Source organism: Vigna unguiculata, chromosome 9 (assembly GCF_037176805.1).
Source record: "Vigna unguiculata cultivar grain cowpea cultivar isolate G323 ecotype 2 chromosome 9, ASM3717680v1, whole genome shotgun sequence".
Taxonomy (NCBI): Eukaryota; Viridiplantae; Streptophyta; class Magnoliopsida; order Fabales; family Fabaceae; genus Vigna; species Vigna unguiculata.
In genome coordinates this window covers 25,712,585-25,729,333 of record NC_140800.1, presented here as the reverse complement: position 1 = coordinate 25,729,333, position 16,749 = coordinate 25,712,585, and the positions used below count along the sequence as shown (strand labels likewise).

Genomic DNA, 16,749 nt, shown 5'->3' with positions numbered 1-16,749 from the left:
ACACAAAAAAATACAAAAATTTCAAAAATACAAAATATCAACATTTTCCATATATCTGTTAAAGAACTACGTAACCCTGATTTCTCACTTTAAATGAGAATATGTAGGACCAAGGTCAATCCTTGTCGGGCCCAAAAAATTAAAAAAATATTTTTGTTTCTTTTTAGCATTTTAGTCTTATTATTTTTGGGGAAAATTAACATTTTTAAAACCACATCAACTTTGCATTTTTAATTAAAGGTACCGCCCTCGGGCGGGCACTGTAGGGTGTTAACACCTTCCCTACGCGTAACCGACTCCCGGATTCAAAATCTGGTTTTTCGCAGACTTGTCTTATTTTCATGGTTTTCCATAGTTTTCTAGGATAATTATGGTGACGACTCCAAATCTTTTTTTAAAAACTCGTTTTCTTTTTTGGTTCGTCGTCCCGTCGCGATTTCGGTTGCGACATGGGAGATTGAGACATTGTAACACTTAGCTCGAGGGTGGGAAGGGAAATCCACCACAAGTGCAAGCATCAGTTGAATCCGACTAAATTATACGTATCCGGATGAGTTGTGTCTGAGTCGTAGTGTGTTGTTTGAAAAGTCAAAACATGTTTGGTTGACTTATACTGCATAGATTGTGAAATAGCATGTAACTGTATGATAAACTGCTTTATACTCTAGCTTACCATGTTGCTTGTTTGGTTGCTTTGTATGTGGCTCTTCTCCTTTTGCAATGATCATCAATTTATTAATGTGAGCAGATGCGAGAGGTACTCGAGGTCAACAGGGAAGGGATGATTCCGCTGCATAGTCTGCCTGGATTAGACTTCATGTTTTATTTGGGCTTTCTCTAGGGCTATGGCCCATGTACTGTTTTGTCCTTTAGTACATTATTAACTACTGTCAAATTCTTGAACCTATTTCTGTATTGCCATCTGGGTGTGTTTTTTTTCCCTCCGAGTATTTTGGATAATTATATGGAGTGACGTTATACTCCGAACCTTTATCTCTTATATTATCTGTGTGACATGTCATTTAATTAAAGTATTTATTTAAATGGGATGTTATAGTGTGTGAAGACGAGACAGATATGTGTACATTCCCATATCCATACTTGTAACATCCATAAATCAATAAATAATATATTACTTTATTAATTTTAGTATGTATCTATAATTAATATATATATATATATATATATTATATTTATATATTTGTAATAAGAATATATATATATATTATATTTATATATATTATATTTATATATTTGTAATAAGAATATATATATATATATATATATATATATATATATATATAAAAGTAAACTGATTAGGTAATAAAAAAAATAGTTGAATAATTATAATATATATATATATATATATATATATATATATATATGTTAATGTACTTAGATACATCTAAATCATTATTATTCTAAAATAATAATAATAATAATAATAGTAGTAATGATAAAAACACATGATGTTAAAGATACAAATAAATTATTGAAGTGATAAAAGAAGATAAAATATGTTCTAAAGTTAATCTATAACTAACGTAACTAGGAACTACACCATTAAATGTTTAGTCTAATTGAAATTAATTAATCATGACACCATCACTATAAATAGCAAAAGGATGTTGGAAGGTAGGAAGTGGAGAAAAGACGGGTGAAGGTGCAGTGAACAAAAAAGAGAAGAGAGGAAAATAACAGAGAGTGAGAGCGTAGTAGCAAACAAATTTACATATCATCTTGGTGCATTTTTCACAATAATTAAGGTAAGGGAATGAGATATTTATCATTCTATCTTTTGACTTTTATCTTTCCTATCTCTTCATAATTATTTTTATTTCTATATTTACCTTTAAGTGAGGTGTTCCTAACCTCATTCTAAATTATATTTAGTTATCATCCTCATTTATTTATTTATATTCATCTTCAGTTGTGCATTGGTCCTATTTACTCAATTTATATTTACTCTCATTTACTTATTTATATTTATCTCCAGTTACGTACTGGTCCTTTTTATTTATTAATTTTTATTTTAATTATTTATTGATCCTATTTATTTATATGGTTTAATATTGAAATAAAATTTATAATTATATGGTTTAATATTGAAATAAAATTTATGATAAGTAAAGATTTGATTATTGTAGTTGGAGGTATGACCTTGGGGATTTAAACGAGTTAGTATTACTCAAGATGAGATGTTCTTGAGTTACTTTGTTGGCCATGAGTTCATTTATCCTGACTAGTCACTACAAAATTAATCAATGTCTTTATAAAGTATAATAAAATCTAGTTTTATGGATTTGGGGAGAATTTTCACTTCATTTTATATTATTATGATATGCTGTATTTTTTTTATGTGATATTTGTATCACTTTCCTATTTTATGATTGTGTGTGAAAAAACAAAATTTTATAACATTATCATAGATGGTTGCTCTCAATATGTCTGATTCCTTCTTCGCCGACATAATGGCTATTTTCCCGGGAAATGCATGGCAAACCAATGTAGTGAATAATTCTGTAACATTTCAGGGAACGAAAAACTCTACTATTACTTTTCTCTCTACTCCAAACACGCTGATTGTCATCGAAGGACAAATCAGAGTTACCTTCTATTTACCCCCAACAGTCCAAGTGAACCCTATCCATAACCTTGTCCCTCCACCTGTTTGAAAACCAGTGTATGAGGGGGAAACTGTAAATAAATAACACTTCTTCCTCTTCAAGTGTAGGAAATATAAGATGTACTAAACGGTGTAGATATAAGATGCATACAATATTGTGAATATATATATATATATATATATATATATATATATATATATATATATATATATATATATATATATGTGTGTGTGTGTGTGTGTGTGTGTGTATGTGTTAATATTTTAAGTACAATTTTGCCTTTAAATTTTATAAGTATTGTAGGAAATAATAATAATAATTAAATAAATAAAAAAAAATTATCGTCACAATACCCAGTTAATATGAGAATTCTCGTCAAAACGAGGACGAGTTTGGACAATAGCCATAGGGGCGGGTTTATTTCCCATCCCTACCTCCCACCCTCCACCTCCTCACATATCTTTTTTATCCCCTCCTTCACTTCCTTCATGCACCCTATGTACTCTAGTAGCTTCTCCAACCTCATATGTTGCGACTTCTCTAATGATAGCTCGCTTGAGAATTGACTAGCTTGGTCTAAATATCTTTCATGTGCTTGAACATGTTGAAGAGTTCCATTGTCGGGGAAACAACTCTGGTAAAACTAGCATCGAGGACTTTTCTACTTTTCTGGACATGGTTAGGGATTAGGTATGGCAACAGGTCGGGTCGGGCACGGATAGTGCCTACCCGCAACCTGACCCGCCAAAAACAAATCCGCCCATTACCCGCCCGTTTACCCGCCGGGTATCCGCTTAAAAAATATTCGCGAATATTTTTAAAACTCGCGGGTACCCGTGGATACCCGATACCCGCAAATATTTAAAAAAATATTTTATAAATTTTTTAATATAAAATTATTAAAATAAAATATAAATAAAATAAAATTATAATTATAATTAAATTTGACATAATAAAATATACTGTTAATTTTAAATTGAATTAAATTTAACTTAATAAAATATAATTTTAATTTTAATTTTTTGCGGGTAACGGGTACCCGCAAGTACGGATAGTATGATACCCGTACCCGACCCGTTTATAAACGGGTATTAAAATATCCGCTACCCGCGGGTAATAACTATCCATCGCGAATTTTATCTGCGGATATCCGCGGACGTGAATATTTTTGCCATCTCTATTAGGGATTGTAGAGGGAGGACTCTTCTGGAGGTAGTTGATGTAGACAACAACTTTCTACTCTTGTGAAAAAACTTTATTCACCTCTTATTGTTTTCATACAATAGACAATACAATTTATATATTCACAATTCGTGACCGTTGTACTCAAAACGATTATAAGCGACTAGTATACTAACTATTCACGACGACTACTACATTAATTATCCACAACAATTAGTATATTAACTATCCACAATGAGTCATTAGTTACCCACAATGGTTAACTTATTAACTACTATTAAAATTCTATCAACTAATTCATTTAAGTTTATTCTAAAACCCAATAGTCAATAACGATTGATAGAGAACAAACCTTGTCCCTATTCTCTCGTTGCAAGAAACACACTGTCACTTTATTTCCCTAATGGACCTCATATTCTATTACCATCACTGACTTATGGAAGTAGAACTAATCCACTTTCTACCTATTTTTTATGAATTGGAAGGTGATGGTGAAAAGGGTAAAGGAGAGAAAGAATTGAAAATTTGTTTGGAACGAAGATGGATGGTAGCTATGTGATGGGAGGTGAGTATTGAACGAGAAGGAAAATTTGGAGAAGAAGAACCATGGGGAAGAAGTTGTTTTGGGTATTTAAAGAAACAAAAACTTTCATATTAGGTGTTTTGAAATATATTTCCAGATCTAGAAATACTTTACAACCAATCCGAAAAAAATGTATATTTTGAATTTTTGGGTCTAAAAATACTTTTCGGATATAGTTATTTGAAAAATATTTTTGAATCAAGAAATGTCTTTCAAAACATGTGTTCGATTTCTTTTTTTATATTTTAGGTCAAGTTTTTCAGAATATAAAAAAATATTATGGAATACATATTTTTTGGAAAATATTTCGAATTCAGAAATACTTTTCAAAATATTCAATTTAGAAAAATAATATTTTAGATCGAGTATTTTGAAAAATATTTTCGAAATTACAAAATATTAAAAATAAGGTGTAGAAATTTTTATTATAATTTTAATTAAAAATAATTTGGAAATTACCATTTTACGGAGATGCAGGAATAAAAAAGTGGGATGCAGGAAGCCACAACCCGGAACTTGATGTCTTTTTCTTCTTAAAAGTCTTATTTTTGTTATACAGACCCAACTTTTCTTGACCCTCAATACAACATAGCTTGTAGGTCCAGTGAGAAGTTTTCAATTATATATTTATATTGTTTCACATATACAACAAGTATTTATAATAATATTCTGAAGACTAGAATTTAAGCGATCAGAATTTGATTTATTTATTATATCAGTGCAAATTATAAAATATAACTCATTGACACTATCGTTTTTAATTCTGTAATTTTTCGAATGCTGATTTAATGACCCATAACTAAAATACTCCATTTACTGCTAAAATTTCATAACAAAATTTGAATTTGAATGTTTCACATTTTAAAATTATAGAAACCTTAATATATTCGACAGATTCTGTAAAATCCGACAATATTCTAGCTATATAATACTAACGAAATAGTATGTCAAACATATTAAAAAGCATATTTTTATACAGAGATTAATATAAAAAATTACTTATAATATCATTTTATTGTATGAAAAAATTCTCAAAATTTAGTTAAAAAATTGTTATTTATGTAGTAATATATGATATGACTTAAGTGGTAGAGAGTCACTAAGCATGCTTTTTCTCCCTTTTTATTTTGTCGATCAAAAGAAAAAAGTTTGCATTTGAAGCAGCAGTTCAATTTCAGGTGATGCTGCTAAATTGTAGACTTTACCGGAGATAAAGATTTTTCCACGGTTGTTGACGGCTAGTTTGGCCTCTCTTCTTCACCCTGCTTTGTCCAAAACGATGAAGGAATGCAAAGGAAATAAGAAACAAAAAGAGAAAGCAATTAACCACGTTACACTCTGTGCATGTACCATTTGACCACGGAAACCAACTCCAAAACTAAAACAAGGTTAAGAAAGGTGGTATCGTCCACGTCTCTGCTACAGCGACGTAGATATTACCTTAAATCCTCACTCTCGCGTTTTCCCTTTTGTTCTGGCGTTGGCGTTTTATTAAGGCGGCGCGTGAAGCAGGGCAAAACAGTCAGTGGGTGTAAAAATATCAATGGTGAGAGGTGAGAGGTGAGAGGTGATGAGGTGGGACCCGGAGGCAGACGGTTACGTGTGACGTTTGCGGATACAACGTGGAAAGAATGGGCGCGTGAGATTGGATCGGATGTAGGGCTAGATGAAAAAAATGATCGGGTGGGAGAGGGTACACGAAGTGTTACCATAGATATTTAGATTGAATTTGATATTATAGATAGATAGAGATAGATATCTAGGAAAAGGAGGGGAGGGGAAGAAGGTTTTAGCCAGCGCCTATTCCTCACCACAATTTTATTCCTTCCTCTTCTTCGCTCACTATATATTCAATAATCTCTCTCTTTTCTCTTTTCAGCTACTTTAGGTCTTTCTCTTCTCTCTCTTCCTTCTTTTTTTTTTCTTTCATATAATTCATCTTTTATCTTCGGTTTATTTTTCCTTTCCGCTTTATTCTGTGTTCTGTATCGTTATCGGTTATTTCTGCACTGCTTCCGGTGAGTTCTTTTTGCATCCATCCTTCCATTCCTTCATTCACTGTTGTGTTACTGTTACTCCGTTTCGTACCGGTTGTTGCTTCAAAGCTGCTTCAATTAGGTTTTAGAATTATCCTTCTTTTGTTTGTCTGTACTATTAGACCACTGCGTGCTTGTCCAATTAATGTTTTTTTTTGCACGTGCTGCTGCAATTTATTGTGCTTCTTGACTCATTTATTGAGGTTTTCGTTTCTCTCGATTTATACGTACATAAGGAATGGTTCGCATGTTCTTTGTTAAGTGTTTTCCGCTGTCTTATTACTATCTCTCGTGATGTAATTGCTTGATGCGCTTTTTCTCTATTTTTTGTTTGTGGATTTTTATAATTGGCCTTTCCGAGCTCAAACTGTGTTGTTATGATTTTGTCGTGGTTCTTTGCTGCTGGTGTTGATTTGTTAGCACTGCATTCCACTTCCCACGCTTGTTACTTTTTACGAGTTGAGTTTCCTGAAGCTAAACTTCTATTAAAGTGGGTGTCACTGTGGTTTCCTTGTTGGTTTGGTTTTACATACAATAGAGGAAATAGTAGATTGACAAAGTTAGGAAGCGGAACATGCTATTTAATTATTTATTTAAGTCTCTTGTTACGTTGGCACTCAACCTATCTCCACGCCAAGTAGTCCAGATATTTTGTCCTTTGTTATGGATCAGTTGAAGTAACTCTTGATTCTTCTTAGAGCTATCAATCTTAATATAGGCATTGTGCAACTTTTACTTGAACTTAATTACTATAACGTTGGATTCATTTCAAAATTAATGTGATTTTTAGTGTTTTTTTGTCAAACTATTTAGAAAATATATAGTTCTTGTGAACTTCAATTTAGGAGATTGATCATGTAAGTATTCATAGTCTACTTTTCTGAAATATCTTTTATGTTCATTACATATTATGAAATTTTGTCCTAAATATTGATGCTTCACGTCTGAAACTTGTCTGCACGCTTATCTGATTGCATTTCGTTTCTTCTGCCGCATATCATGTTTTCTTGAATGTTTCATCAAACATGCAGGCTGCTATTGAGGAATCATGGCTAGGGTTTTGGCTCAGTCAATTAACGTCCCTGGTCTAGTGGCTGAGCATAGACATGGTCAGCAAAAGGGATCTGGAAGATCAAAAAGACCAGCCAAAATGATGAATGCAGTACGTACAAGTGGATTAAGAATGTCAGGTTTTACAGGACTCCGAACTTTTAATCCTTTGGATACTATGTTGAGACCTGGAATAGATTTTCATTCTAAAGTATCCATTGCGACTTCTGCACGCCGTGGAAGAGCTACCAGATGTGTACCTAAAGCCATGTTTGAGCGTTTCACTGAGAAAGCAATTAAAGTAATTATGCTAGCCCAGGAGGAAGCAAGGCGTCTTGGTCATAATTTTGTTGGAACAGAGCAAATTCTATTGGGTCTTATCGGTGAAGGCACTGGTATTGCTGCCAAGGTTCTGAAGTCAATGGGGATCAACCTTAAAGATGCTCGTGTGGAAGTAGAGAAGATAATTGGAAGAGGGAGTGGATTTGTAGCCGTTGAGATTCCGTTTACTCCTCGTGCAAAGCGTGTTTTGGAACTTTCACTGGAGGAAGCTCGTCAACTTGGTAATCATGTTTTTCACCTTTGTCCTTCCTTTGTTGTGTTAACTAATATATACTTGGCAAAAAAACATTTCTCCCGTTAACAGAGGATATCCTTCCCTTTTAGCCATCAGACAGTCTATTCTTAGTAGTTTCCTCATTGATTTTGTGGTGCAATTGTCACTTGAAATAATGTAGAAGAATTTGGTTATATAAGATCTATTATGCATATATATGTAAGGCAGTCTTCTATTATCAACAAAGGATAAAGCAGAGGATTGAAAAAGTGACCTTATGAATCTACGATACAAGATTTTCTTCAATGTTGTCATAAACTTTTGTTTAATACTTTGTATATATCGGGTCAATTTACCAAACTTGTTCATTGATAGTGTGTGTAAACCACCACTGAATGGTATTCTCTTACTTTAAAATGCATTTGGAGTTGAGTTTTCAGTCAGTTGTTATTATTTATTTTGTTTAATGTTGCTCTGTATTTTGGGATAAAAAGTTATACTTAGTTGTAACATTGTCTTAGATTGCTGGAATTATGACCTTAATCCTTAATATTTTCAGGTCACAATTATATTGGATCAGAGCACCTGCTACTGGGTCTTCTTCGAGAAGGTGAGGGTGTTGCAGCACGTGTTCTGGAAAACCTGGGTGCTGATCCTACCAACATTCGCACACAGGCTAGTATTATACTTCTATGTATCTTTTCCCAGCAAACTTCAGTTTGCATTGCATGGATACATAATGAGTTTATGTTTTATCTGATAGTTTTCACTGGATGGGTACAGGTTATTCGCATGGTGGGTGAGAGTGCCGACAGTGTTACTGCTACTGTTGGTTCGGGAAGTAGTGGGAATAAGATGCCAACTTTGGAGGAGTATGGTACGAATTTGACCAAGCTAGCAGAAGAGGTATGGAGAGGTCATGGTTTTCTTCATGAAGGTTTTAGGTCTTGTTTTATTGTGAATAAAAGCTTAATTTCTCATGTGCTTCCTAGGGAAAATTGGATCCTGTTGTGGGAAGGCAGCAGCAAATTGAGCGTGTGACACAAATTTTAGGCCGTCGAACTAAAAATAATCCTTGTCTGATTGGAGAACCTGGTGTTGGGAAGACAGCAATTGCTGAAGGTCTTGCTCAGCGGATTGCAAATGGTGATGTTCCTGAAACCATAGAGGGCAAAAAGGTTAGTTGAAATCAATGTACCTCTCCTGTTCTTCAAGTTAGTGTTAAGTTACCTGTTAAGTTTGGGGGCTTCATAATCTATTTTTGGCTTACTATGTACTGTTCAAATTGCTGGAATTCTAAAAAGTCTCATTTCGTATATATACTTATGAAATTTTTTTTACATATTATAAAATGGAGTTTTGTGGCACCAAGATGGTCAAATCAGTATCTATGGCATACCATCTCATTTTCAGTGATGATTGTATGATGGTAGTGATTTCATTATTTCATACTAATATTTCAGGTTGGGATAAGTAACGAAATTATTTGTTTTGTGGTTTTCAGTATCATTTGACAAGTCTCAAATCTTAAATAAACATGAATTTTTTTTTGGTTTAGTAGTATTTGGCATACAATAACCTGATTTGGACATGCTATTTGTTGACTATTAATATTATGCCGAACAAGTAGGTCATCACTTTTGTATTAGTCATTGTTATTTATCTTTTCAAATTAATGGGAATAAAATCTGGAATGGATTATCAATATTGGTGCTGTTTGAAGAGAATACATTTGTAGATTAAGTAGTTATCCTTTGATAACTTTTCCTTTCTGTTTTTTTGTAAACAAACTATTCAAAAAGCTGACCCTGTTTGGTGAAGGTACATAAAAATGATTGCATGTCTAACCCACTCCCTCCTCATTCTTGACAACAAGCATCTTTTCTTGATATCCCACATACTATAATATACTTTGTTTTCAATGCTTTAGGTTATAACCCTTGACATGGGTTTGCTTGTTGCTGGAACTAAATATCGTGGTGAGTTTGAGGAGAGGTTGAAGAAACTGATGGAAGAAATCAAGCAAAGTGACGAGATAATCCTTTTTATCGATGAGGTACACACTTTGATTGGAGCAGGAGCAGCAGAAGGGGCAATTGATGCTGCTAACATACTTAAGCCAGCTCTTGCAAGGGGTGAACTCCAGGTAGTACTTTCCCCTGCTGACATGTTCAAAATGAATTTACTGCATGCTGACTCTGATGTTAGCAATTTAATGTGAAGAGGGTGAAAAAAAATTGAATTTTTGACATTTGGATTTTAGTAGGATCACTCAAACTTGTGATGATAAAGGAAGAAAAGACTTTCTCTGGTCATAATATTGTCCTTGGAACTCCACACACTATACAAAAAATGTATTCGATCTTCTGGTCATTCCATGCTTGTAAACTGTTAAAGCCATTGTAAGTTATTTAACATGTCTGCTATGAGCAACTCTCTAGTCTCAATTCTAGTATAGTCGGGAGTTGTTGCTAACTTGTAGTCAGCATTATATGATATGCTGAAGATTTTTAATCCAAAATTTCAAGCTTGGAATTTCCTACAGTTTCAATTGCGGTTGATAGCACATCACAATGGCTGTTGTAGGCATATTTTGAATGGGGCTCCGAGGCCTATGCTAAACTCCTCAACACAATGAATATCTTCTAAATGTGGACCATTAAATAGTTTAATTCAGTCCCAAGTACTGGCATTGTTTTAATTAGTTTGTTCTGATATTTCTGCAGTGTATTGGAGCCACAACATTAGACGAATATAGAAAGCACATTGAAAAGGATCCTGCTTTAGAGAGACGATTCCAGCCAGTTAAAGTACCAGAACCGACTGTTGATGAAACAATACAGATTCTGAAAGGACTTAGAGAACGATATGAAATTCATCACAAGCTCCGCTATACTGATGAGGCTCTTGTAGCTGCTGCACAGCTGTCATACCAGTATATCAGGTTTGTCATAATTCATCTCTCTTTCTCTGTTCGTTTAATGTCATTTATGTTATAGATATTTTAATTTGTTTTTCAACATTGCATGTTTAAATTGGAAAATTTCCCTTGAATTAAGCTGATGCATGTTAGTTATGGAATTTTGCAACAATAGCTTCCCTCTTTGAATTGCTTTATATCAGTTATATTTATGTCTGAATGTAGTGATGTGATTGATATCTATGTTAACTATCATGCCATCCATTCATTTATGATAATGTTGTCTCTGCAGTGATCGGTTTTTGCCGGACAAAGCTATAGATTTGATTGATGAAGCTGGTTCCCGAGTTCGGCTTCAACATGCACAGGTATATATTATTTGTTTACATGAACTATCAGTTCTAGCTTCTATTATTGAGCTAATATAGGCTGTAACTCTATTTACTTCCAGTTACCGGAAGAAGCAAGAGAACTTGACAAAGAGGTCAGGCAGATTATAAAGGAGAAAGAGGAAGCTGTTCGTAACCAAGACTTTGAAAAGGTAATATCTCTCTAAGGATTTAACATGACAATTTTTATTGGACATTTTCACGAAAATTTTCAACTACCTTGACTAAGGAAAGTAATGTCTTTGCTAAAGTAAACGCTAAAAGTGATTGGCATTTTATCAATTATATAAAATGGATTTTGATTATACTAAGCTTGTAGAGTTTAAAGAATGTTGTAGTAGTATAAAGCCCCTTTTCTTTCACAAAAAAGGAAAGAACAGTGTAATGGCTGGTTCTTTTTGTCAGATGTAATATTTTTGTGCGTATAATTTATGGGTTGATGATGTGAATTTCTGAGCAGGCTGGAGAGCTACGAGATAGAGAAATGGATCTTAAGGCACAGATCTCAACACTTGTAGAGAAAGGCAAGGAGATGAGCAAAGCAGAGACTGAGGCAGGGGATGGAGGTCCTACTGTGACTGAAGCTGACATACAGCATATTGTCTCATCCTGGACTGGTATTCCGGTTGAGAAAGTCTCCACGGATGAATCTGATCGCCTCCTCAAGATGGAAGAGACTTTACATAAGCGAGTCATTGGTCAGGATGAAGCAGTGAAAGCCATTAGTCGGGCTATTCGTCGAGCTCGTGTTGGACTGAAGAACCCTAACCGTCCAATTGCTAGCTTCATCTTTTCTGGTCCAACTGGTGTGGGGAAGTCTGAATTGGCCAAAGCATTGGCTGCATACTACTTTGGCTCTGAAGAAGCTATGATACGACTTGACATGAGTGAGTTTATGGAAAGACACACAGTTTCCAAACTTATTGGTTCACCTCCTGGATATGTTGGTTACACTGAAGGTGGGCAGTTGACCGAGGCAGTTCGACGTCGTCCTTACACTGTTGTACTATTTGATGAGATTGAGAAAGCCCATCCCGATGTGTTCAACATGATGCTTCAGATCCTGGAAGATGGAAGACTAACTGACAGTAAGGGAAGAACTGTGGATTTCAAGAACACACTTCTTATAATGACATCAAATGTTGGAAGCAGTGTTATTGAGAAAGGAGGCCGTCGAATTGGATTTGATCTGGATTATGATGAGAAGGACAGCAGTTATAATAGAATCAAGAGCTTGGTGACTGAGGAGCTAAAGCAATACTTTAGGCCAGAATTTTTGAATAGGTTGGATGAAATGATTGTCTTCAGGCAACTCACAAAACTGGAGGTGAAGGAGATTGCTGACATAATGCTCAATGAGGTGTTTGCTAGACTGAAGGTGAAAGATATTGAACTTCAAGTAACAGAAAGATTTAGGGACAGAGTGGTGGAGGAAGGTTATAATCCTAGTTACGGAGCCAGACCTTTAAGAAGAGCTATAATGCGACTTTTGGAAGACAGCATGGCAGAGAAGATGCTTGCAAGAGAGATCAAAGAGGGTGACTCTGTTATAGTGGATGTTGATTCTGATGGTAACGTGATTGTGCTCAATGGTAGCAGTGGAGCCCCCGAGTCCTTACCAGAGGCACTTCCTGTATGATGACGCGGTTAAATTTCTGATACTATGTGTACTTAATATGTCCAAACCATAGTCTGTTATGATTCTCAGATTTTAAGAGAGAAAAAGACAAATTGAAAGATTAAAACAGCTTTCTCTTATTGAAAAAGGAAGAAACAATTAGAAAAATTACTCCAAAATACATAGCTTCCATGAGAGAGAAAGGAAAATTACATTACCAAAAACATTAATCCTTTACCTCCTTCCTCATTTCCTAATATATCTTATGCACGGACACGTTGATGGTCCTTGCCAGTGTCAAGGACGAGTCTGACACGGACAGGCCTTAGTATGCACAAAATTTGCAACTTACGGCAGCATCATAAAGTCTGGTTTCATGCTGAAAATTTGAAACAAAAAAAATAAATTAATAACCTAACATGTTAATATATATTTAAATAAATTCAGTAATCATGTTTCTGTTAATTTAATTTATTAACAATTTTTTATTTTATCCTTTTAAATATTTTTTTTAATATTAACCACTAGAATAAAATAGATTTCGGTGTTTTTTTACATTTATGAATTGTTATTCAATATTTCTTTAAATTAAATTTTTAAATAATGATTACAATAAATAAAAATAAGTTAAAATAAGATACAAGTTCAATTTTAAATATTAATAACAAAATGTCTACAACTAATAAAATATTTCAGTAGTTTAAAAAATATAAACTATAATATTAAATATTTAAATGTAAAACAATAATTAAGAAAACACAATAACTTAACATATGTAACACTACAATAGATAAAAAAAATTCGTTACTCATAATTTAAAAATAAATGAAAATTTTAAGATCAAAATGTATAATTATTTTGTTTTAAATTTATATTTTCTTATTTTGTTTAAATAATAGGCAAATTAATAATAACAAGTCATGGATAATAACAATTTATATATTTATATATGTGATGTGTTATTAAAGGAGTATGAAAGAAGTTAGTTGAAGTGATATTCAATTATTCTATTCTTGTTATTTTGGAGATTTTTGACGGATTGCATTTTATAATTTTTTTATCAATTTTATAAGGTATTTTTCTTTCTAAAGTATTATTTCTTCTTTTAAAGATTTTTTTTTTCACTATTGTTTGCTTTGTGTTGATTTTATTTATTTCTAAAGCAAATGTAATATTTTATTTATGGTTAGACGAGTAGAAAAAATGTCAAAATCTTCTAGTTTTAACTCGAAAATTTCAAGTAATTTTATTTCAAAAGATGTTCAACAAGTAGATTATGCGCCTTTATGGGCATATGTCACTTTATTAGACAAAAGAGTAGAAGGAGGGGGAATAAGAGATGAGCTTGCAATTTTTGTAAATTTTTTTTTAAAAGTTCTTATTCTAGAGTAAAAGCCCATTTATTGAAAATTTATGGGTTTGGAATTAGTATGTGCTCAAAGGTCAATGAAGAATATTTGGTTGAATTGAAATCGATTGTTGAATTGGTAGAAAATAGAGTAAAACCTAAGCATGTTCTCTTGCACACTGAAAATAGACATGAAAATACTTCATTAAAAAGAAGGAATAATGGTCCCTTAGAGAGGGCATTCAACATGGAGGATAGAGACAATCTCAATGCTCTCATAGCTAGAATGTTTTATTCTTCTGGATTACTTTTTAACCTTGCAAGAAACCCATATTACGTCAATTCATATTTGTTTGATGCAAATCATAATATTAATGGTTTTTTCCTCCTGGATACAATGCATTAAGGACAACCTTATTACAACAAGAGAGAGCACACGTTGAGAGGTTACACAATCCAATTAAATCAACTTGGAACAAAAAAAGGGGTTAGCATAGTCTCTGATGGATGGACGGATTCCCAAAGAAGACCTTTAATTAATTTTATGGCCACGAGTAAAGGGGCTCCTATTTTTTTAAAAGCGGTTGATGCTTTTGATGAAATAAAGAATAAGCAGTACATAGCGGACAAGATGGTCGATGTTATTAAAAAAGTAAGGGAAGAAAATGTTGTGCAAATTATAACGTATAATGCTTTTGTATGCAAGCTATTGGAATGATCATTGAAGGATTATTTCCTAAAATTTTTTGGACACCTTGTGTTATGCATACATTAAATCTTGCCTTGAAGAACATATGTGCAACAAAGAATGTTGAAGGGAATGATGTTGTTTATGGTGAATGTAGTTGGATTATAAAAATTATTGATGATGTTTCTTTTATTAGGAATTTTATCATGAATCACTCCATGAGATTGACAATTTTCAATCGTTTCTCACATTTGAAGTTACTTGCTGCTGCGGATACACGCTTTGCATATGCTATAGTGATGATGAAAAGGTTTAAATTTTTGAAACCTTTGTTGCAATCCATGGTCATTAGTGAAGAATGGAGTTCTTATAGAGCGAATGATATGGGCAAAGCTTAAGCTGTTAAAGAATTTGTTTTGAATGATGTATGGTGGGACAAAATTACGTATATTTTGGCTTTCACTCAGCCTATATATAACATGCTTAGAGCTTGTGATAAAGATAGTCCCACCCTTCATTTGGTTTATGAGTGGTGGGATACCATGATAGAAAAGGTGAAGATAGTTATATATAGGCAATAAGAAAAAGAAGTAAATGATACATCAACATTTTATGAAGTTGTTTACAATATACTAATAGCAAGATGGACTAAAAGTTGCACTCCTCTCCATTGCATGGCTCATTCTTTGAATCTTAGGTAAATGTATCTTCTCGATATTTTTGTAATAATTTATACCTAAATAATTAAAAACTTACTAATTTTATAATATATTTCTTTCCCAATTTGTATTTATAAGTATTATAGTGAAGAATGACTTCAAGAAAGTTCAAATAGGATCCCTCCGCATGAGAATGAAGAGATTTCTATGGAGAGGAATAAGTGTCTGAAGAAGTTTTTCACAACTAGTCAGGATAGACAAAAGGCTGCACTTGAATATGCTGATTTCTCATCAAAATAAAAAAGTTTTTCTTCTTTTGACACAATTGAAGATATGTGGATATTAGATCCTAAATCTTGGTGGGTGATGCATGGTTCTTCTGCCCCCTCCTTCAAAAGCTAGCATTGAAACTGTAGATTTATGAAAATATAAAGAGCAATAAACCCTATAGATAAACATACAGTTCCCAATATTTCAAAGGACTAAAAGTGGAAGCATACCTAGGAACAATAGATAATTTAGATTTCTAGTCTTCCACCTGTAAAGCACCCTTAATTTCCTCTTGATTTTCTCTTCTGATAGGGAGAAAGAGAAAAGAACAGAATGTTGATCAACGTACTCTCAGATGGGGACCATAACCCTTTTTGTAACCTCTGATGGTTACTTTTCTTAAAGATAATATTCCTAATTTGTCCCCGTCATCAAATTAGAATATCATGGGTATCTACACATTTAATATTTTCATGATATTATTAATCACTCTTAGCCACAAATACAATTAACCAGATCAATTTATTAAATTGACTAATAAAATATAATGACCCTAACACATTTAATTATATATATATATATATATATATATATATATATATATATATGCATGACCCAAATTGCTAACAATCTCTCACTGGTCACAAATATAAATCCTTATAAATGTGTCAGACTTTATGAGTTCAAAATTGTCGTTATATATACCTTGAGTATATCCAAAACATCCCGTCCATTGATTATATCCGCATATAGAACCAAAATAGTTTTAATTGCATTAATCGCAACTAAACTTGATAATGATTACTAATACTGACAGAACCAT

At 33.1% G+C, this 16,749-nt stretch overlaps 1 protein-coding gene and 1 pseudogene across 2 annotated transcripts; both read left to right on the top strand.

The window, feature by feature from the left end:
• The first annotated feature begins 6,141 nt into the window (after positions 1-6,141).
• LOC114163287 (chaperone protein ClpC, chloroplastic) lies at positions 6,142-13,088 on the top strand. 2 transcript variants are annotated; one of them, XM_085667141.1, is made up of 10 exons: positions 6,142-6,280; positions 7,460-8,041; positions 8,594-8,709; positions 8,818-8,940; positions 9,027-9,212; positions 9,965-10,180; positions 10,761-10,978; positions 11,247-11,322; positions 11,406-11,495; positions 11,804-13,088. In XM_085667141.1, the coding sequence occupies exons 2-10, from the start codon at positions 7,477-7,479 to the stop codon at positions 12,980-12,982; spliced, it is 2,769 nt and encodes a 922-aa protein (XP_085523267.1). In that variant the 5' UTR covers positions 6,142-6,280; positions 7,460-7,476; the 3' UTR covers positions 12,983-13,088. The 2 variants fall into 2 exon arrangements, with proteins under 2 accessions (XP_085523267.1, XP_027903308.2); XM_028047507.2 differs by having other exon boundaries at positions 6,165-6,410.
• Positions 13,089-14,134: 1,046 nt separating this feature from the next.
• Positions 14,135-15,698, top strand: LOC146883816 (uncharacterized; annotated as a pseudogene).
• The last annotated feature ends 1,051 nt before the right edge of the window (positions 15,699-16,749 follow it).

Bases quoted from the DNA above. Each gene is read 5' to 3' on its own strand.
- LOC114163287 (XM_085667141.1), top strand. From the start codon at position 7,477: ATGGCTAGGGTTTTGGCTCAGTCAATTAACGTCCCTGGTCTAGTGGCT. The intron at 9,213-9,964 runs GTTAGTTGAAAT...TCAATGCTTTAG, and splicing joins AAACCATAGAGGGCAAAAAG to GTTATAACCCTTGACATGGG. The intron at 11,496-11,803 runs GTAATATCTCTC...ATTTCTGAGCAG, and splicing joins GTAACCAAGACTTTGAAAAG to GCTGGAGAGCTACGAGATAG.